We start from the raw sequence: 22,796 nt of genomic DNA, 5'->3' as shown, positions 1-22,796 counted from the left end.
AACTATAGCGGCACCCTACATGAAAAAAAATAAAAATGAATATAAAGATTGCTTAAATCCATAAAAAGGGTTACCTACATTTTCATACTATAACCTAGTAAATCTTACTAGATACAATACTAACTCCAGTTTCCTCTGAATTATACATGCAATAGCAAATGTGTGTCAAGTCAAGTGTTCTCGGCATGCGAGCTCGTTAGAGAAATTATCGGTGATTGGCCATCGGCCGAGATACGCATTGTTACACGGTGTAAAAACTACCCCACTTGGCGGTATTGCTAAATCTGGGATTACTCAATTTCCTTTCTTACGGTAATATTTAAAACTAGGTAGTTTATCTTTTGTTTAATGTCTATGTTCTTAAGATACGTATCTATGTACGCTATGTACAGTATGTAGGTGTAGGTACATATTATATTTACGAAACATAATATAGGTACTGAAATATAGGGTATTACTATATTTAATTTTAAGCCTTTTATATACAGTGTGGAAAGATAAGTCGGGCCCTGGAAGGAAACTACCTTAAATCCTTAAGCTGGCTCATTTTACTTAAAGGAGACATTCCTTTATTTTTTAAAAGAAACAAAACTGCATTCAAATAATTTTTATTTTTTTCTTCATTTTGGCTTGTTTGAAAAAATCTTGAGTACTAAATATTAGATTTTATGGATATTTTGTACGACAGACGACTGTAAGATGTTTCTTGGAGAAATGTTATCATTAACATTAACTGTATTGACTATTAGTAGAATAAAATTGCGAGTTTTTATTTTTTGAAATTTTTAGTATTCGAGTCCCGGGCGAGTCAAGCGAGTTTTAGAAAATCGTTGAATGCAGTTCCGTTTCTTTTTAAAAATAAAGGAATGTCTCCTTTAAGTAAAATAAGCCAGCTTAAGGTTTTAAGGTAGTTTTCCTCCAGGGCCCGACTTATCTTTCCACACTGTATATACAGCATGTAGGTGCTTACTCACGTAATTAATCGATCAGTTGTCCAAACCATTTAGTGTCAGTGGCAATATCGATTTAGACATAGGTAGCTGCATAGACCGTGTAACAAAAAAATTGTAAACGCAATTGACCTTAATTACTTCAAATGTGCTCACAATATGAACGGAAACTTACGTTAATATTGTGAGTTAAGTAAGACTTACGCATAAATCAATTAGCTAGATACTGTCTTTTCAGAATGGTGTAAGATTAGGTATTATTACATAAGGATAGGTAACTAGTAAGTGGGAAGTATTAATAAACGAAAATTCCTTAGGTAAGCGGTAAGCATACACAATGTTAATATGTTAGAAGATAGCCAGTAGCGTAAAGGCAATTAACTCTAGTTTATCCTCGTAAGTCCTCGTGTACTTGTGCAAGTACAAATTAAATTCGAGTTTTGAACTAACATATAAATAAAAGAAAGTTCCAAATTCAAAAGTGCCAATATTGCCCTGGATCTTACGAGGCTAGGCAGACATACACAAAGTATATACCGGGAGTGGCCTGTAACACGAGCAAATAATTAAAACATAGATTGTACTCCTCAAACGGTGACACTTTTGTTCAACAACTTTTAAAAATTATGAAGTATTTAGACTGCCTATTTTTCATACAAAATAAATATAATCTTCAATGGACGCCATCGCCACGCCATATCATTATGATTGACGTTGCTTGTCACGCCTTAAACATAACAAAATTCGCAATACATTGCGTCTTAAAATAAACTTTAAAGTGTACTAAAAATCAAACCACAAGTTATTTTTAAAAGTCGCCGAACAAATGTTGGTCAGTATGAGGAGTACAGTCTACAGTTTAATTTTTTGCTTATATTACAGGTCACACCCGGTATAAGTATATATACATTTAATTAATTTGCCTTTGGACGAGGTATTATTAACTAGTGTGTTGATATTTAAAATTATATCCATGCGCGTTAATTACATTTTCGTGCCAAAAACATGGTTTAATTTTAGCTGACGCACATAATATAAAATATACTTGTTTTGCATGAATAGGTACAGTCGCCATCAGATGTAATAATATCGGAGCTGCTAAGGCCCTCACAAATATCTGAACGCGCCTCTATTTTAAGGCGTTAGAGTGCTTGTTCAGATATTGTGAACACCTTGGCCGCTCCGATATATCTGATGGCGACTGTACAATGTTTCTATAACTATCTGCTAATAGGTACGTCATGCTTTAGAATTTAGATGAAAATATGCCATAATAAAATCTATAAATTAAATAACAAAAGATCAATGCAAATTGTAGGTATTATATTTTACTGTAATATTGTCGGAAAAACGGTAGTTGAATTAAGACAGATTATTCAGATAAAGTCTGGCAAGCCATTTCCGTCAGGAGAAAATAACAGCAAATTTAAAAACTATAGGCGCAAAGGGTTATCGTCTAATTTTCGTTTTCGTTCTTGTTTCAAGTGTCCCTTCGAGCTGCAGAAGATCATAAAAGCGGGTACAGAAGAGTCGTGGGTGGTGGACACAGCGCACCGGTCCTCATGGCGGGTGTACCACTCCTCGGAACAGTATATCTCAGCTACCAACATGACGTAAGTCTGTACCTCATATACACCTTAACAACAATACAAGACAGTAAAGACTGGTACAGGTCGCGGGTGGTGGACACAGCGCACCGGTCCTCATCATGGCGGGTGTACCACTCCTCGGAACAGTATCTCAGCTACCAACATGACGTAAGTTATTTTGTGTACCTATTCCTGTCAACTATAAGATGGAGCTAAGACAACTGACGATCGCCATCAGCGCCATATATAAGCGTGCCTGTACCTACTCAGTTGTGTCCATGTTTGCGACCTAGGCACAGAATAAATAATAGTACAGGAGACTCACTCTCTAACAAAACGTGTCTGTCACGACCAGCACAGATATGGCCGCTAGGTGGCGACAGCGCCACGCGCGGCTTATGGCAAACCCCAAAATTGGGGTCGAACGGATGTACTTTTAGCTACCTGTAGCAAAGCGACGAAATCGCGGAGTGAGCCACACCTGCCTGAGCCTATCGCAAACACCGAAGTTTGCAAATTGTGGTTTGTGGTCTCTCTAAGGGCCACCCTGCACTAGCGTCTCCCGAGCGTTGGCCTCCGAGGCGTTGGCATATCTAGTCGATTTGTTAGATGTATTTTCCGATATTTTATTTTTCTTGTATAATAAATTGGTAAAAGGAAAAAACTCTATGGTTGCTGCTCGAGGTCGACGCAACGTTGGCGCAACTGCGCAGCGACGCCATTTTCCATAGCGTTGAATAGACGCCGACGCTCAAAATACACTGGTGTGGGGTCTCTCTATTATGGCGGCAGACGGTCAGTACCCATTTAAATAAAAAAAAACTATGAAATCGAGTTCTAAGGATAAACATGGGCTGACAACACCATTAAATGTTGTAGCATTTTACACATTTTGCATATCGCAATAATTGCCAATGTTTTCGTGGCACTACGCTCGTAGTCGATCCTAGCGTTTTCCCGCTTTGTAAAGGATAGCGACTACGAACAGAGAACCCGCCGGGTTTCCGGCTCTCAATTTGTTAAGATGAATTATCAGATAATTCAAAACATAAGAATCGCTGTCCCATATCTGAGAAGGAAGAATTTAATTCTATAGGTATGTGTGGGTGGTCGGACCATACTACACTTACCGCTATATCCATACAAAAGCTCCATACAGAACTGATGATTCATCACGTAACTGTTTATTTTAAAGGCACGCGTAAGCACGCACTATTTAAACACGAATCTACTACTTAGGGCATTCTGAAAATTCCTGGACTGGCTTACTGGCACTTAGAAAAAATTAGTCGTTTCATATAGTTATCAGAATCCAGAAAGTTTCAGCATGGCCCATAATAGTATGGTGTTAGGAATGTCCCAGTTGGACGACGCCAGGTTTGATCAGGTCTCAAAATGGTAAAGGGACAGCGAAAGTGAAGGGTTGGCTCAAACACAAGCACTTAAATCGGTACATGAACCGGTTTATTAAGGAAGACATACTTAAATTTAATACTATATGGGTTTTAAGTACGCAATATACTCGTACCTATTTACGTGAAAGTGAAAGCATTTGACAAAATTGGACATGCAGCTCAACCTTTCCGGCTCTGAGTATTAAATGTGTAATCTTACGTTAAAGAATTTCTTTCGGTACAAATTGCTTTGGTCCCGATTAGTGCTATTGGTAATAGTATAAAGTGCGTGGTGAATAATACATATTAATACATATATGAAAGATCTCTACACACTCACGAAGTCACGGCTCACTACGACAATTCCTTCAAACTTGGCCTAAATTTCGTTATCTGCCTCTCTAGCACTCTTGCATATTCGAATAAATGATTTTCGTGTTTTGGGGTCTTAGAGGATACATATAACCAACGGAGACGCCATGTCTATAATTTTCGGTACAAAATAGTCTGCCGTTTTTTGCGGGGGAGGGGCACATCAAATGTATAAGTAACATCATCATATCCATGTCAGATAACCATCAGTCCATACATGTGTTTGACATGTGGTTGACCATTGGCCGCCTTTTTTCGACAGAGGGGAACGCCTGTTAATGACCACTCCGTTGGTTATATTCTCTAAGTTTGGGGTAGGCCCTCCTGTTTTTGTTTAACAAAGGTATGTAGGTAATTGAAGAAATATGTTTTTAACGTATTTTAATTAATTCAATGTTACAATTCTAAATTAAATCGTGCCGTAGCTAACGAAACGCTAATGTTTCTCTGTACTATAGCACTTATATAGAAGAATGATAGAGAGACATTATTGTTTCGTTCGCTCGGCGCAACGCAAACGATTGGCATCTTGGCTAGGCTCTCTGATGTCAGTTGACTCTATCTAATTCTGCATATTATTTCATTCCGTGTTACGATATTATATCACATCCATTCCCATTATCCATTGTAGTGGTTTACGAAAAAGCACGTGAATTTATTGCGGCATCGGCACCTGTTCTCACGACATACTTTCGACTTGTGAAAGAACCCTTGTGGAATAATTATAACTTAAAATTCTGATCGAGTAATACAGTTTATACGTATTTGTATTGGTACAGTCACCTGCAGTAATATGTTACTTTTCGAAAGTCGGAAAAATATGTTACACGCTCTTATGGCTCTACAAATAAGATCGTGTCAGATATTATTGCAGCCTTCGTTGTGTAATGGCTCCTCTACACGATGGGCCAGCGCCGGCCACTCCAAGGGACGCAGCCATGCGGTAGAATGAGATAGTAATATCACTTGCTCCCTCTGACGCATAAATGCGTCCCTTGGAGTGGCCGGCGCTGGGCCATCGTGTAGAGGAGCCATTACATATTATTGTACTAAGAGCTCTTAACTGTTCATCGTTAACTATAGGGCCACTTGCACCTTTCACTAACCCGGGATTAACAGGTTAAACCTGGAGTTACCATGGTTACCAGTACAATTTGACACTGGGTTAACGGTTTAACTACTTCTACTAAGTTTAACTACTTACACTAAGGCTCACTTGTACCATCCCACTAACTACCCCGGGTTAGTGGGATGGTACAAGTGAGCCTTAGTGATAGCTAGTGAAGTGGACTGTATGGTGAATTGGTGATATAATGGAAACACGCAGATTTTATACAAATATTATAAATAATTTATTTAAGAAAGCACAACAAGATCTTAATATGTAGGCGGTGACAGGCAGACTCATTGTCAAACACAAATTAAAATAAGTACTTCACAAACAATACGTTCGAAGGAGGCCGCGTGCCAGCCAGTCGCCAACACTTAGTGTTGATGTTTGTATGTGTGTAGTGTTTATATGTGAATGTTATGTTTAAATTTGCAGAGGTCTGGTGTGCCAATCGAGGCCGGACCTTGGCCAGTTCGGGGTCTACCGCCTTAATGCGACAGACGAAGCCTGCAGCGTCAGGACCCTCAGGGAACCCGTCGACATTTATATGCGTGAGTATATCCAATATTATTTACATAATTGAATAAACTTTCCTAATTTTGGCCCCCTGATTGGCCAAAACTCCTGCAACCATATTTTAAGGCAAATTTTCTAGAAGAATAGGGGCCAATAATGGCCCTTTACCCTATTAAGCTTTCAAGACTTTTATTTTGCAAGCAAGCAAAATGCGTCGACTCGTCAAAGGAGGCGCGTTGAATTCTGAGCGTAGCGAGAGAATTAGTAGGTTTCCTGAATGTGGAATCTTTATGAGATGAGCATATTGAACATTGAATTCAAGATTCAAGTGTCTGCTTAAGATTGAAATAATTGTGATACTTAAGTACCGTAAAATGGGGTGAGTTGACTGAAATTTGACTTTCAAACCTCGATAAAATTTTATTTTTACATGTGAAAACTGAATGGTGTATATAATAAGTGGTTCGGACGTTTGTATTTTAGTTTGTATTTTATTTTGGGTAGTTCCATTTCATAACTTTGACGATAAAGATGAAAACCCACCTCACCCCGTAGTGCCTCGTATTTGGGGTGAGAGGGTTTTTCATACAAAGGTGATTTTGGAAGATTGTTGGATCGATTTTTTTTTATTATGCGTATTACTATAGCCCCATTTTAAATTGGAATACATTATTTTTGTAGCAGTAGCCTTAAAAACCCTTCTCACCCCCCTCTCAAACCTTCTCTACCCATTCATAACCCAACTCTCCCCGCGAAACCTACTCACCCCGGTTTACGGTACCATATAATTGAGGTACCTACACTACTTTTGATTTCTTATATACAATTTTTTTAAGTGTGCTTTAAATATGTCAGTCATAAGGTCAATATCATACAAAATTTGGCAGGTCGTATAATTTCTTCATTATCACCTCGGCAAACTATGTAAATTACTGCGCCGGTCAAGGTTTCGCACATTTATTTTCGTTATTTGTTCATAATAAATAAGTTGAACAACTTACTGACCAGTGACTTGACCTTGAACTTAATACATTTGTAATTAAATCGGTGTCAGTAGGTAGCATTAGTACGTGATTAGGGTCTAGGTAAAATATTATTAAGGCCCCGAGGGTTCAGGTTCTTCTCTCACTGAGCGTAAGTGTGAGATGGCTGTGCGCGTGCCAGGAATTGCGGAAAAAGGAATGGATAAGTTGATATTGATATTGATATTTATTGAAATCAAATTTTACAGCATTACAGCTAACACCAATGCACTGTAAAATCAAGTAGTAAAATTAAGTACCTAAGTAATAATAAAGCGATTAATAAGCTACTAAGATATTACATGTTTGATTCGCAAAAAGTTCGATCAAAAATAAAATTGCGCATTTTTAGAAGCAATTAGCATATTTTTAGCTTTTGTGCAAAAATTGCTAAAAATTTTTAAGGTGCGTTTTAGACCTACGTTCGTAATTTTTTTTTTAATTTACCTACACTACATTGTAGATTGAACATTGTAGTGTATTTTAGAATTGTCTCGATGAGTATTAATTGTCTGTGGAAAGTACAGTCAGCGATAAAAGCTTTTACCAAAAATGATTTTTTGCCACTAACTGATTAAATCCTACTTATTAAAATTGAAGGTGTTGATTACAATTGGAAAGAGGCCAAGTCTGAGATAAACAACATCGTAAGATATAAAGGAAGATCGTAAGGCATTTTACAAGATAATAAAGGGAGAAGCGAGGACAGTAAGACAGTTGTATGTCAAGGGTTTCCGATAAAATAATTCGATTTATGAAAATTATGCAATGCAGGACTTGTGAAATGAATAATCTTTTACCTTTAAACGAGAATTTCTTAGTATAAATGTCGGCGGCCGATCGTAAGATCAGGCAGATCGTAATGTTCCTGTGTAATATTTTGACGATAGTCTCATTAAATCCAATATATAGGTAGGATAGGTTCGTTAGGTTGCTTCAGATGCCCGAAGGGCAAACTGCCCAAAAATAGGAGCCCCGCGTAGCGGGGCTCGTCGACTTAGGTAACGGGTCAAAGATTTTCACGTTTCACGATATGCCTAGGAATTTCACGATATGCCTGATCTTACATATACACGGAGTCCAAAAATAAGTGCATTCCCGTTGCCAGGGAGGTTTTGGGATTATGCTGAGCCACTTTTACTATGGGACCAACCCCGAAATTGCGATTAGTGCTCTCAACAATTTATAAGTACCTACGATCGTCATCCCTATTAGATACCGTTACTTAATCCGCAGTAGGTACCTATTTGTGTAAACCATCACCAGTCAATTATTCGCTCGTGACACCGCATACATGCAGTTTCATGGCGATTTGATTAAAGCGGAGACAGTACAGAATAAGGACTGTAAATCGCTAACCGAAGTCACGCCCGTCCTTGTTGCATGTATAGCGCCTAAGTTTTTTGTTTTAGGCGTCCATTGCAGCCTACCCAGTGAGGACAGCGCTGCTGGGCATTTATGGATCAGGGTACACAATGATTCTATGTATTCAGCGGTCAATAAAGTACATATTAAGTACTACTTGATATTTGACAGTTCGGTTTAAAGATATGAAATTGACAGTTATGAAATTCGTCCCTTATACGTATATATGAAGTTAAGCCTATCAATCAAACAGTAGGTCATAGATTTATAAATAACACATAAGGATCAATCCATAATTGTCAAAATATCAATTCTTCCCTTCTGTTGCGCCGACTATGTTATTATATATACAGCTAGAACACTATAATACTATATAGTATAACATGAACGCATCAAACGAGGCTATCATTACAGTCTTTATTGTTTATCTGTCCTTTATCAAAGTGAACGGCACATTAGCCTGACAGATGGCATGGCAAAATTACTTGTATTATAAGGACATTAAGGTTGATTATCGAGTCACGAGTGCGACGGAGGCAGGATTCATGCACGCATGCGCCTGTAGCGTATAATAAGCAATATTCTTAATTTGATTCCAGTACCTTTATCCACTAGGAAATTGTACGCAATAAAATCGCAAATCGATGTACAGTTTAGCCGTTTGGCATACGCATTAGAATTGCCTCAAAAAGCCCTTTCATTATAATGATTATATACGCGATAGGTGTCTGAAAAAAAATTGATTTTATAACTCAGCATTTTTTTAAGAACTGCGTATCTAAATTTTTTACTTTTTGAATTTTTTTGCGGTTTTTGTTAAAAATTGGGGTCGTACGCCGTCCACTATACTTATATCTCACCATTTACTTGCTTTCTATACATCTCGCTTGCACTAATATGCCAGTACGAGCGAGATGCATAGAAACTAAGTAGGTAAGTACCTAAATTTTTTCAATGTTTCTATGATTATTTATACTGAACATTCTTTACATCCATTGTGACAGAAAAAAAACTCGTATACCTGCTTACTTGTAAACATCAGAACACTAAATTTGCGTTTGTATACCTACGGGAAAACGCTAGACAACCTTCGTGGAATTCTCCTGGGTAATCCGATTAACCCACACATGTTTCTATTGTTTTACTATTTCGTAAGTAAAGTATGTCGAATATTTGCATACGATTAGGTACCTTAAAGGGAAGTACGCTCTGAATACATTCTCATGGCTGATCTTTAAATAGAAAGTGAGATCGTTATGGAGTGATTCAGATTATGCCTATTAGGTAACGTATGCAAGTAATATAAATATCAAAGGTCGTTTATAGGAATATTGAATGTTTTTACTCGTAGTTATTCAATTTAGTATACAGGGTGGAAAGATATGTCGGGCCCTGGAGGGAAACTACCTTAAATCCTTAAGCTGGGTCATTTTCCTTAAAGGAGACATTCCTTTATTTTTAAAAAGAAACAAAACTGCAATCAAAGATTTTCTAAAACTCGCTTGCCTCGCCCGGGACTCGAACCGACTCAAGATTCCAAAAAATAAAAACTCGCAATTTTATTCTACTAGTCGATACAGTTAATGTTAATGATAACATTTCTCCAAGAAACATTAGGTCTTACACTATAGTCTGTCGTACAAAATATCCATAAAATACAATATTTAGTACTTAAGATTTTTTTACACAAGCCAAATTGAAGAAAAAAAGGAAAATATTTTTGAATGCTGTTTTTTTTTTTTTAATAATGAAATGTCTCCTTTAAGTAAAATGACCCAGCTTAAGGATTTAAGTTAGTTTCCCTCCAGGGCCCGACTTATCTTTCCACACTGTATACTAGTATTTCGCTGCGAGTTTGAGTTTGAATTTTGTATGTGTTCTTTTTATTATCATTTCAAGCAAGGAAAACTAGTACCAGATAAAGAAATATATTAAAGTATAATATACCTACACCTATACAAAGAAATATAAGGTGGACGGACTAGTGCTCGACATGCTAATGCCCAATAGATGACACCTTGCTGACACCTCTATTGACAATGACTTAAGTTTCAAGATGACATGTACTGGGACCGCGTCGAGCACCAGTACGTTTAAGGTGACAGTCCATTTCCAACGACAGCTGCACTACTGTTCATTTTACTATGGAAATTGACAATGACAGCGACGCGTTCAGTACCGGTAGTGCAGCTGCAGTTACAAATGGAATGTTACCATTAACCAAAGACAATGTTTATTGTTTAACTTACGTGGTGAGGCTTAATAAAAGTGTAATAAAATAATAAGCAAGATTAGTCTCTCAGCGTACGTAGATAGTCTAAGACTCTAAGTCTAAACACTTTCGCTAGCATTAGTTCCGCCAGATTTTCCCATTTCCACGACCTTTGGTGCGTGACAACTACCACAGTTTATAAAGCCGCGAACACCACTGAGTATACAGAGTGGTAAAAATATCGGGCCTACAACCTACCTAAACTAGTTGGGATAGCTCAATTTGCTACATAATATATAAGTACTTACTTATTTTAATTGTTTAATGTTTAGTGTGTTAGGTAAATTTGTATTTTTTTTACTACTACTTATACTTACTAATTATACTCTGGCAAGCAAACCCAAACCCACTTTGTCATTAGAAAAAGGCAAACTGAACATTCGCGCCTACATTTTTTAAATTAGCCCCCTTTTTTCCACTGACGGGAATGGCTTGCCAAACTTTATTAGATGTATTTTCTACATGTACTTTTCTTTTATTTTTGGACCTGCTCATTACAACTTCGTATTTTTATTGAATTAGCGGTACTTTATTACATTAATATTAATTTTAAACATCGTATAGGCTAGTAAGAAAAGCCACAAATAAAAAAACCTAATGATTTGTAAATGGAAATTTTCTTAGGGGTCGTCATAATCTCATAATACAACGCGACTACGCTATGATAAAAAATTCGCGCGAATTGTTCTCGCGATCAAACATGATTGAAGTCCTAATTGACGTCCCCTTAGAAAGAATAAAGTAATGTTTTCTGACAGCAAATTGAGCTAGAGTCTGGCTAGCCAAAAATTGTTGACAGATATTTCGTTGTTGTATCACCAATTGTCTATGATTAAAAAAAAAAGCTGAAAGTCAGTTGTCAATTTATATCATACATTCAAATTGTTTGCGATTTATAAGGGGTTTATTTTAAATAATATTAATAATTTCTATACTGAGTGAGGTTCGCAAACTATTATTTAAGCTCGTAAATAATTACTACAATGTGCGAAGTCGACGTGTGGCGTTGTATAACGAAAAACTGCAATGTTTACAACTCCTAACCAAATGTAAACAAATTAGGAGGTTGGTGCTCTATAAATATTTTGATACTTTAAGTACTAGTTCTAACATTTGCCTATTACTTTGATTAAGTACGTGAATTTATTAATGCCTGAATATCATAAATAGGACAAGTGTATAAAGAAACGGATTAACTAAAAGTTCTGAAAAATATCTATAAAATCTAAATATTGGAAGGTAAACTTATGTGTTTGTCGTTGACTGTATTTTAAATAGTGGTAGAAATTATGTGAGCTGACTTTGAGTGCACGTAAACGTTTATTTACCTGTGGACAGAATATCAAACCTATTGTCTAGTATCAAAACTATAATTCCTACTACACAAAGTGTGACCAGCCCAAGATTTTTTGAATTTCCCGCTAAGAATTTAGGTAAAATTTCAGTAGCCAGACTCTATCCAACAATATAAAGTAGGTACTTTAAATAAAGGTCGCAACGAATTCTTCCATCCTGTATACCGCACTACCACAGATTATAAACCGAGTTATAATTTCATTTATTACTCAATGACATTGTCAATTACTTCGCTTTCTACTGGTTTATTTTTATTGTCAATTAAGTTACATGATTGGGCGAATTTCATGGTAATAGTGAATTTAATTTGTTTTATGTTAAGGTTACAGATACTTAAACATTGGACATGTCAACACTTTGTTGTATTATACTCCCGTAGACGACATTTCTAGCAAAAACCTCTGTAGGTACTTACGTGTAGAGAAATAAGTACCATTGTGTAAGAAAATAATATATCTACCGCTAAATACACTAGCATTCATTTAAAAGCCTTTAAAGCCTAACCAGGAATATTATGAACACAAGTCATGACGTGTTGCGGAATTTCACTGCAACTAATATTTTCATTTTCATTAATTATTTTTTATTTTATTTTTATGCTGAACTGTCAACCTTTACATGAGAATAACAGCGCCCTCTTGACAATGATCATATATTACTGGTCAGGCTATACAATAAAAGGATACTTATGACGTCACAAAGGATTCAAGTTCCATTCTTGTAAGGTCAATTGACATTCAACTCAACTCTCAAGTACAGTCACATAAGAGGAAAATAAGACATTTTTAATCGTTCTATAGGTACAGTCACCTGCATTAATATGTGACATAACAAAGGCCGCAAAAATATCTGACACGATTTTATTTGTAAAGCCATAGAACGTGTCACATATTTATGCGGCCTTCGAAAAGTAACATAATTATGTATTATGTACCTACCTACTAGGTGCCTACATATAACATAACTTTTGTTAAGATCATTTATAAAAATAATTATTATAATAAACCGAACATTCCTCAATACTAAAGTCTGATCTAGATCACTAACTCTGTATAGCATTTGCTATGACATTGTGGCAATGTCGGCATTGATATCCAATTTCTCTGAAAAGATGACGTTAATAATGACATTAATCACCTCACTCCATTCTATCCGTATCGGTGCAAAGTTAGCTCGGTCGGACTCTATTCGTTAATTTATTCAATTTATTCATCAAGGTCGTTCATTATAATAACGACTGCGAAATGCCAACGGAAGTACAATTCTGTACACAAAACGGGCCATTGGGCACGGGCGGGTACTGTTAAATGAAAATGGGAGCGTCGCTTAAGATTTATTGAAAACATAATATATCATATTAAACATAACGTTAAGGTGCTAAAAAAATAATTTATTAGTAAACAGTGTAGACTTTATACGCAGAAAGAGAAAGGCAGGCTGAAAAGCAGGTATCTTTGCCAATTGCAGACATACACATCTAGATATCACAATACATACATTTTTATTCAATTTGCTTATGACATTACATAAACATATCGGTGAACCCGTGTAACATGGGCACCCGAGGCAATATGAGAATTATATCTTCACTTAGTAGTCGCACTGTCGAGCTAGGGTACTATACTTCCCGTAGACTGATTGGAAGAGTTCCCAGAAAGCGTTCCTCTTCCTGAGGAACCTGTCCTGCATTTGAAGATCTGTTCCGATTTTGAGGTAGGGCCGGGTGGATTTTGTAACCGGGGTCCACTTGACGGGGATCAAGTCAGTAGTCTCCGGGGTCGGATTTCTAAAAAGGAAGAGAAACATTTAAATTTATTGTGAGCAGAAAATTTCGAATCATGGAATTAGAATTATATTTTAATGTACTCGTACATTGATTAACATGATTAGGTACCTAAACTTTCGAAACCTGTTGGCTGCAGAGACCAACTTTAAATTTTAACATGTAAATATTCAAGGTGATTTTTCAGTTGGCGTAATATCGCCTCTAGATCCGAAAGGAAGATAACTTTTTACATACTTGACTGAATTTAGGGGTTATACTTACTTAAACCTACTTGAATAGCAACATTTTCTATCTGTTGAGATAAAGAGCTATAAAGATAAGTACATTTTCAAGATATTAATGCGTCATGCATCTAAAGTATCTTGAATATCGTGATAATAATATCAAAGATGATAGCGATAGTCTAAATTTGAGTATTTACGCAACTAGTTACTCTCGTGACAAGAAGCTACAGATAAACTTACCCATATTTGATGAAGTTGGCCCACAGAGTAGTAATTCGATCAGTTACGATTTGGTCGGCCTCTGATTGTGCTTTATCGTCGAACAAATACTCCAGCTCAGCTGTGTGTGACGCTCCCTTTTCACCAGATTCCCCTGTATAGGTGAACACATACTCATAAACAGGATTGGCATTCTCTCTGATCAGTTTTGTTATCGTGTCTTGAATAGGGTGGTTAAATACAAAATCAGACAGAAAGTCTGCCGCTTCTGTTTCTACCTCATCTGAAATAGCCGCATCTCCTATATAGAAGTGCCTGATTATTTCTGCAATCTCTTCTAATTGACCATTTTCCAAATTGAACTTTTCTTTTAGACTCGTATAAAAGAAGTCCTGATTGTAAAAATCATCGCCATGTAACTGTGTTACGTCTTCAACTGAATATTCTTGATCGGTATTACCAATAAGAATGGGAGTATTTCTTATTTTTCTTTCATTAGAAAATGCGTAAGGCTCGCTGTCGATGAAATTATCGACGCCGCTGAAAGATTTCTCTTTGCACGGTTTAAAGTCAAGTTTCAAATCAGCGGATGCACCAGTGACTAAACTATGGTGGGTTTGAGCTAGAAACGCCAATGTCTGTTGATTGTCGGTTGTATTCAAACCCAAGTAATTAGCCAGCTTCACCGCTACGTCTGAATCTCCAGTAACAAAGAAGGATGGACTAAGTGGAGTTCCACTCTCTGCTATGACTTTATTGAATAACTTTTCCTTCGAAGAGTACAACTGTAGGAGTACTGACGCGGAGCCCGCGCTTTGACCGGCCAATGTAACGTTGTAAGGGTTTCCACCAAACGCTGCTATATTTTTCCTGACCCACCGGAGCGCTGCATATTGGTCTTTCAGCCCCTGATTCCCAGGTACGGCGGGGTCATCAATACACATGAAACCGTAAGGTCCTAGGCGGTAGTTAACTGTGACAACGACGATACCCTGTTTGACCAAGTTAGGTGCTTCATACTCTTTACCGCTTCCTCCGCTGAAAATACCTCCATGAATCCAAACAAGAACTGGCAGAGGATTTAAGGTGCTTGCTTTACTCGGTGAATATACGTTCAATTGGAGGCAATCAGGAGATTCGTCCTCTGAATTTCCAGAGAATTTAATACCGCCATAATTGGTTTGAGGACATTTCCTTGAGTTATCATAGGCGAGAAATATTTCTTCCTCGAAGTCCGGCGCCGCTTGTGCAGGCTAAAATAATAAAATTAATTATATTCAAACCTATCTTAACACCATTATTAATTAACTTATACTTAAGTTAACAATTCAACTCACCCCAAACGGATCATCTAAATCCACTTTTGCATATGGAATTCCTAAGAATTTTGAGTAGTCACCATCACCAGCTTTAATTCCTTTCACTAGACCCTGGTCGATCAGCACTAATGGGTCTACCCTCTGTAATGCACCGTGGACATTTACTAGGAACAAAATATTTAACCATATATAAGCTTTCATTGTGCAAACCGTTCCAGTACCTTCCACACTTCAAATGCAACTGCTGGCAAATTCGGAGATAAAAACCTAATCTAGACTTTTTGATCCAACATCGGCATCTCAAGGGCTTCGACTGCTTCGATACCAAGTGATCTTGATAATACGCACATACTTATCTTGATAACACATACTTATTGTCAAGTGCACTGATCATACTTCTTCGATAGTTTTGTAACTTTGAAAATGACTAAATTACTAAATTGTTATCAGGTAGCAAAAAGTTGTTTTTTAGGTTTAGAAATTGTGAGGTGTATTGTATGAACATTTCTAGTAAAGGCATAGGGAAATAAGTAGCTAAGATATAGCCGAGCTGAGGCGTCCGACACATCAGATTTCTATAGAAAGCAACTAAGCGTCGGAAGCCTCGGCCCGTACCCAGATCGTTCTAGCGTGAGTCATCCTTTAAGTCTCACTTCATACATGGCTTTCCTTACTTATTAATTATGAGTTGTTTGGGAGTTATGGTTAAATAAGGAGTCATGATCACATTTTATTAAAAGTGTGTATTCGCAATGGTTCGTTCAAAATTTATTTTTAAAATAAATGGGGTTTTTATCAATACATGTATGGTAAAGAAGGATGCTGATATTATGATCTTTATAAAAGTTTCACATTTTTAGTTTTACTAACTTTAATTTTTTTTTTTTTTTATTTTTTTATTATGAATGGGCTTTAGATGCCACATTACGAATAGTTCTCCTGTACTTCCCGTAGACTGATTGGAACAGGTCCCAAAAAGCCATCCTGTCCTTCAGGAACCTCTCCTCCATAAGGAGTTCAGCATCTATGTTCAGGTACGGCCTGGTGGTGGCCGTCACCGGTGACCATTTCAAGGGGATCAATTCAGAAGTCTCCGGAGTTGGGTTTCTGAAACATATAAAGTTTTGCCATGTGATCTTCGTATTCCCACGCAGTGCTGTATTTTTATCCTTTTTCGAGTGACTGTCTATCTTAATTCAGGGTGAGATGGTAAAAAAGTGTTTGACATAATTGGGACAATGCTTCTGATATTTTCACAATATTTACTTTATATTGCCCTTCGCCAACTTGAGCGGGGGAGCAGGTTAGCGAAAATTGGTAACAGCAACGGAGCAACGAATTTTACCCACGATGGTACCTAATCCGTGGGCGTGTACCTGCGCGAGTTTCGAAGGCGTTAAATAAGTATATTATTATGAATTAAAGTCTTACCCGTATTTAATAAAGTTTGCCCATAACGTAGTTAGACGGTCAGCTATTATGTGGCCAGTCTCTGACCGAGCTTTGTCATCTGGCTGGGTCATATTAAATAAGTATTCCATTTCAGCCCCATGACCAGCTCTCCCTTCCCCAGATTCCACATAAGTGAACACATATGAATAAACTGGATTAGCATTATCTTTAAGCAAGTTAGTTATCGTGTCCTGAATAGGGTGGTTGAATACAAAATCAGACTCGAAATCTACTGCTTCGGGTTGGATATCTTTTGAAATAGGTCTATCGCCTATGTAGTAATGCCTCATTATCTCCGCAATCTCTTTCAATTGATCTGTTTCAAGACTGAACTTTTCATCGATCCTCGCGTAGAAAAAATCTTTTTCAAAATATTCATCGCCGTCGGCATGCATTTCCATGTCAGTGTTGCCGATTAGAATGGGAGTATTTTTTATTTTATTTTCATTTGAGAGAGCGTAAGAATCTTCGTCGATAAAATTCTCCACGCCACTGAATGATCTTTCGTTGCACGGTCTAAACTCCATTCCTAAACTTTGGGCAGCGCCAGTGACTAAACTATGGTGAGTTTTTGCCAAGAATTCCAAGGCTTTCTGATCGTCCGTTGTGTTCAGACCCAAATAATTGGCCAGCTTTATTGCTACATCCGGATCCCCTGGAGTAAACATATCCGGACTAAGAGGCGTTCCGCTCTGTGCTATAACTTTATCGAATAACTTTTCTTTTTTTGAAAATAATTGTAGCAGAATTGAGCCCGAACCAGCGCTTTGACCGGCTATAGTGACGTTGTAAGGATTTCCACCAAACGCAGCTATATTATCTCCGACCCATCTTAAAGCCGCGTATTGATCTTTAAGCCCCTGGTTTCCTGGCACAGCTGGGTGATCAAGGCACATGAAGCCATAAGGTCCTAGGCGGTAGTTGACTGTAACAATGACGATACCCTGTTCGACCAATTTGGGTGCTTCATACTGGTTACCGGCACCTCCACTGAAACCACCCCCGTGAACCCAAACAAGAACTGGCAGAGGATTCCGAATGCTTGCTTTACTTGGTGAATAAATATTTAATCGGAGACAGTCAGGAGATTCGTCTTCTGAACTTTCAGAGGATTCCTCACTGCCAAAACGAGAGGTTTGAGGACATTTCCTTGAATTATCATAGGCGAGAAATATTTCTTCTTCAAACTCTGGAGCCGCTTGAGCAGGCTAAAATAATAAAGTCAATTAAGTACATGATACAAAGTAATACAAACCTTTCTTAACAACATTTTCAATTAAATTAAGAATACAACTCACCCCAAAAGGATCATCTAAATCCACTTTTGCATATGGAATTCCTAAGAATTTTGAGTAGTCACCATCACTAGCTTTAATTCCTTTCACTAGACCCTGATTGATAAGCACTAATGGGTCTACCCTCTGTAATGCACCATGGACATTTACTAGGAACAAAATATTCAACCATATAAAGGTCTTCATTGTGCAAAACGTCCAACTACCTTCCACACTCTAGGTGCAACTGCTGGCGAATTGAGAGATAACTATTTATCTAGACTTTTGATCCTTGATATCGGCATCTCAAAGGCTGCGCATGCTTCGATATCAAGTGATCTTGATAAAACATACAAGTCATACAACGTAAATTTTCCAGAGTATAAGTATACTCTCAAAAAAACTCTGGGTTTTCCTGAGTACCTATAAGTATACTCTGAAAACCCACTTTATCAGTACAAAAAGGCGGAAGAAACAGAAATTTTAAGGATAGAGACTCAATTTTCTTTTTATTACTTTTATATACCTAAGTACTATTTAATTAACCAAAATCAAAAAAATATGGTATGATAAAGTTTAATAGTTTTAGAGAACACTAATATTTCGTGAATTAGTATTTTTTTTTCGGCTGAACACTGGGAATTTTTCAACAAAGCTTGGCACTAAGTGAGTAACTATAGAAAATAAACTCTTAATCATCAAAGGACATTTTTAGGCACGTATTTAACCCGTCAACTAATTAATCGAATTTGGTTAGTTTTAAAAAATAGAAAATGGGTTCTAAAATTAATAGATTGGCAACAAAAACAGAGCCTTAAAATATATCAATATGAGACAACATTTTAATGCTGTTACAGCTTTTGTTTATTTTTAGGCAGGTACCAAATATTTATTTGGCAACTGAATTATTATATTGGAAACCATTTATGAAGCATATTTGATAAAGAAATCTATTAATTCAAAAATTAAGTTTTTAAAGTATTTTGTATGGTCACTCACTACACGGTCAACCTAACACGCTCCTCCTCGCTTCGCTCTTCGTCGCACCTATCTTTTGACTCTCGCAGAATAGATTTAAAGTACCTACTAGGTATGCATATCGTCGGCCTAAATCGCAAACCTACTAGACTATAAGTATTGTTGTCCAAGGTAGCAATTACTAATTTCCTTGAAATGGAGTTACGAGGTTTGCGATTTAGGCCCACGACATGTTTAAATTATTTAATAAAATAGGCAAATGTCCTTTACCTCCGTAACTGAGTCGGACTTAATTAGGTAAGTACTTAGTTTTTGATCCGATCCCTACGGGTTTTTTCAAAGACATTTCACTCACGTTTCACATAAAAAAATACATTGTTAAGAGCCCATCAACGTGCACACTAGCGCCACAGCTAAATAATCGTGATTATTTAAATTAAGGGGTAAGGGGGCCGCCACGTACTGTATTGTGTATTTAAGTACCTTGTGAATACATCAAACTAGTTTTTATGTTGGTGGATTCGTTAATCTATGCGTCCAAAGCTAAAACGGCCGTTTTTGTTTTGAGTTCCTAGATTGACGAATCCACCAACATAAAAACTAGTATTCAAAAGGTACTTAATTATACAATACAGTACGTAGCGGTCCCCTTTTTTCAATATCTTTCGGTAAATTTAAATTATGATTATTTAGCTGTGGAGCTGTGCACGTTGATGAGCTCTTAAAAAAATTGTAATGTACGGAACCCTTGGAACGAGAGCCCGACTTGCATTTGGCCGGTTTTTCTTCCCTTATCCTGTTACGGCCTTTGCCGCCTTTTTCTTCTGACAGAAATGGATTGCCTAACTGTATTTCGCCACCATATACTTATTATTATGAGTATGTACACTGATCATAGGTACATAATTCTTCGGTAGTTTTTGCCAAGACACCGGACTTCTAAATCTCAAAAGGAGGAGGTTATCAATACGGTTGTATTTTTTTAAAGATGACGGGTGGCGGCCTTCTTTGTACCCCGCCCTCCCCGACTTGATGCACATTTCTTATTGCCTCTCATTCATTACTCAGGTATGTGATGGATGAACCACATAGCTTCAAAAAAAAATTTTGTGACATCTTCATAAATACCTCCGGTACACCTAGTATGAAATAATTAGTTCCAATAAAATTCCGCAACATGGCGCGTGATATTCGGTCAGGTTTTACCTAGGTATAAATGAGTTTTATATCTATGTATGAATACTCTAAGCTTTTTTCTCTATTGAGAAGGGGAAGTAGGATGTTTGATTTTACTAAAAGTTATATATTTTTAGTTCAAAGAAATTTTATTAAGACTTCACTTTACACTAATGAACAGTTTTCCTGTACTTCCCGTAGACTGTTTGGAACAGGTCCCAAAAAGCCATCCTGTCCTTCAGGAACCTCTCCTCCATAAGGAGTTCAGCACCAATGTTCAGGTGCGGCCTGGTGGTGGCCGTCACTGGTGACCATTTCAAGGGGAGCAATTCGGAAGTCTCCGGAGTTGGGTTTCTGAAACATCGAAAGTTTTTGAAATGGTGAGGTAAGCAGCTAAACTTACAATTAGTCGTGATAAAGTAACGATAGGCGGACTTCATAATTAAAATAGAATCATGTGACTATTAAATAAATAAAGTTAATTTTTGTCGTTACTGAGAGAAAAAGATGAAATGGATTTTTAATGATACCACAAGAATGTTTAGTATCAATTGGGTCCTATGGGTCATATTTAATTTCCATCCTCATGAATTTATGATAATGAAAAAATAAAACAGATATAGCTGAAAAAAGGAAGTTTGTCTTACCCGTATTTAATAAAATTCGCCCACAACGTAGTTACACGGTCAACCATCGTAGGATCGAATTCTGATTGATCATTACTACCCGGCATCATCACATTAAACAAGTAGTAAAGTTCATCCCCATGAATAGCTCCCTCTTTCTCAGATTCCACATAACTAAACACATATTCATAAACTGGATTGGCATTATCTTTAAGCAAGCTAGTTATCGTGTCCTGGATAGGGTGGTTGAATACAAAATCAGACTGGAAATCTACTGCTTCGGATCGGATATCTTTCGAAATAGGTCTATCACCGATGTAATAATGCCTCACTATCTTCGCAATTTCTTCTAGTTGATCTGTCTCAAGATTGAACTTTTCAGCTAATCTTGTGTAGAAAAAATCTTTTTCGAAAAATTCATCGCCGTCGATCAATAGTAATTCTCTAAATTCCACGTCAGTGTTACCGATTAGAATGGGAGTATTTTTCATTTTATTTTCATTTGAGAGAGCGTAAGCATCAGTGTCGATAAAATTCTCCACGCCACTGAATGATTTTTCGTTGCACGGTCTAAACTCCATTCCCAAACTGTGGGTAGCGCCGGTGACCAAACTATGGTGAGTTTTTGCCAAGAAATCCAAGGCTTCCTGATTATCCGTCGTGTTCAGACCCAAATAATTGGCCAGCTTTATTGCTACATCCGGATCACCCGGAACAAACATGTCCGGACTAAGAGGTGTTCCGCTCTGCGCTATAACTTTATCGAATAACTTTTCTTTATTAGAATACAATTGTAGCAGAATTGAGCCTGAACCAGCGCTTTGACCGGCTATAGTGACGTTGTAAGGATTTCCACCAAACGCAGCTATATTATCTCTGACCCATCTTAAAGCCGCGTATTGATCTTTAAGCCCCTGGTTTCCTGGTACAGCTGGGTGATCAAGACACATGAAGCCATAAGGTCCTAAACGGTAATTCACTGTGACGACGATGATATCGTGTTTGACTAAGTAGGGTTCCGTGAAATCTCCAGCGCTTCCTGCATGGAAGTAACCTCCGTGGATCCATACGAGGACTGGCAAGGGATTTTGAACACTGGCTTTATTAGGCACATATACACTTAATTGAAGGCAGTCAAGGTTTTCGTCATCAGAAGTAACAAGAATCTGTGTGCCAAAGCTGGTTTGAGGACATAATCTTGAGTTGTCATAAGCGTTAAATACTTCTTCGAATTCCGGAGCATCTACTGCATCCTAAAGTAAAAATTACATACCTAAAGTAAATGTTTACGGATATTACAATATTAGTATAAATAATAAATACTGCTCCCTTATGTATGACATGGGCATTTTCCCAAGAGAATAAAGTGTGAGGCAGGCACAGCAAATAAACACAGTGGTCACGTCTCTGACACAGTTTTATTGCACACGTCTATAGACCCCTATAGGCAACGGTAACCGCATTCCACCAGGCGGGCCGGTTGATCGTTTGCCACCGCCGTGGATGCAAAAAAATCCAAACTTACCCCAAAGGGATCATCCAAATCCACTTTTGCATATGGTATTCCCAAAAATTTTGAATATGTTCCATCACTAGATTTTACTCCTTTTACCAGACCCTGCTTGATTAAAACTAATGGGTCTACCCTTTGTAAGGTACTGTAGACATTTACTATAAATAAAATATTTAGCCATATCACGGCCTTCATTTTACCACCCACGATGTTTTCTGATATTAGAATTTTGATCTTATGATTTATATATGACTTGTTATCTTAATTCGGTTCGCCGGACGA

General features: G+C 37.3%; 3 protein-coding genes across 3 annotated transcripts in view; 1 reads left to right on the top strand and 2 right to left on the bottom strand.

Moving 5' to 3' along the window:
- Positions 1-22,796, top strand: part of LOC134666757 (heparan-alpha-glucosaminide N-acetyltransferase) — a 57,458-nt gene that overhangs the window by 3,913 nt on the left and 30,749 nt on the right. Inside the window, exons 2-3 of the mRNA XM_063524031.1 lie at positions 2,436-2,563; positions 5,852-5,967. Of these exons, the coding sequence (XP_063380101.1) occupies positions 2,436-2,563; positions 5,852-5,967 (244 nt within the window). The remainder of the gene's footprint in view (positions 1-2,435; positions 2,564-5,851; positions 5,968-22,796) is intronic.
- LOC134666763 (juvenile hormone esterase-like) lies at positions 13,510-15,787 on the bottom strand. Its single transcript, XM_063524043.1, has 3 exons — positions 15,514-15,787; positions 14,198-15,429; positions 13,510-13,733 (listed from the first exon to the last, which is right to left on the bottom strand). The coding sequence occupies exons 1-3, from the start codon at positions 15,694-15,696 to the stop codon at positions 13,538-13,540; spliced, it is 1,611 nt and encodes a 536-aa protein (XP_063380113.1). The 5' UTR covers positions 15,697-15,787; the 3' UTR covers positions 13,510-13,537.
- LOC134666764 (juvenile hormone esterase-like) lies at positions 20,484-22,716 on the bottom strand. The gene is made up of 3 exons (XM_063524044.1): positions 22,527-22,716; positions 21,023-22,254; positions 20,484-20,729 (listed from the first exon to the last, which is right to left on the bottom strand). Exons 1-3 carry the CDS (start codon positions 22,707-22,709, stop codon positions 20,546-20,548), a joined length of 1,599 nt encoding a protein of 532 aa, XP_063380114.1. The 5' UTR covers positions 22,710-22,716; the 3' UTR covers positions 20,484-20,545.

This window comes from Cydia fagiglandana, chromosome 8, assembly GCF_963556715.1.
Source record: "Cydia fagiglandana chromosome 8, ilCydFagi1.1, whole genome shotgun sequence".
Lineage (NCBI taxonomy): Eukaryota > Metazoa > Arthropoda > Insecta > Lepidoptera > Tortricidae > Cydia > Cydia fagiglandana.
The sequence above is the reverse complement of the archived record's forward strand: the minus strand, read 5'-3'. Positions and strand labels throughout refer to the sequence as shown.

Coding starts and splice junctions, on each gene's coding strand:
- LOC134666763 (XM_063524043.1), bottom strand. CDS start 15,696: ATGAAAGCTTATATATGGTTAAATATTTTGTTCCTAGTAAATGTCCAC. Junction 15,430..15,513: donor ATTTAGATGATCCGTTTGGG/GTGAGTTGAATT, acceptor TTATTATTTTAG/CCTGCACAAGCGGCGCCGGA. Junction 13,734..14,197: donor GCCAACTTCATCAAATATGG/GTAAGTTTATCT, acceptor CTTCCTTTTTAG/AAATCCGACCCCGGAGACTA.
- LOC134666764 (XM_063524044.1), bottom strand. CDS start 22,709: ATGAAGGCCGTGATATGGCTAAATATTTTATTTATAGTAAATGTCTAC. Junction 22,255..22,526: donor ATTTGGATGATCCCTTTGGG/GTAAGTTTGGAT, acceptor TTTTTACTTTAG/GATGCAGTAGATGCTCCGGA. Junction 20,730..21,022: donor GCGAATTTTATTAAATACGG/GTAAGACAAACT, acceptor TCGATGTTTCAG/AAACCCAACTCCGGAGACTT.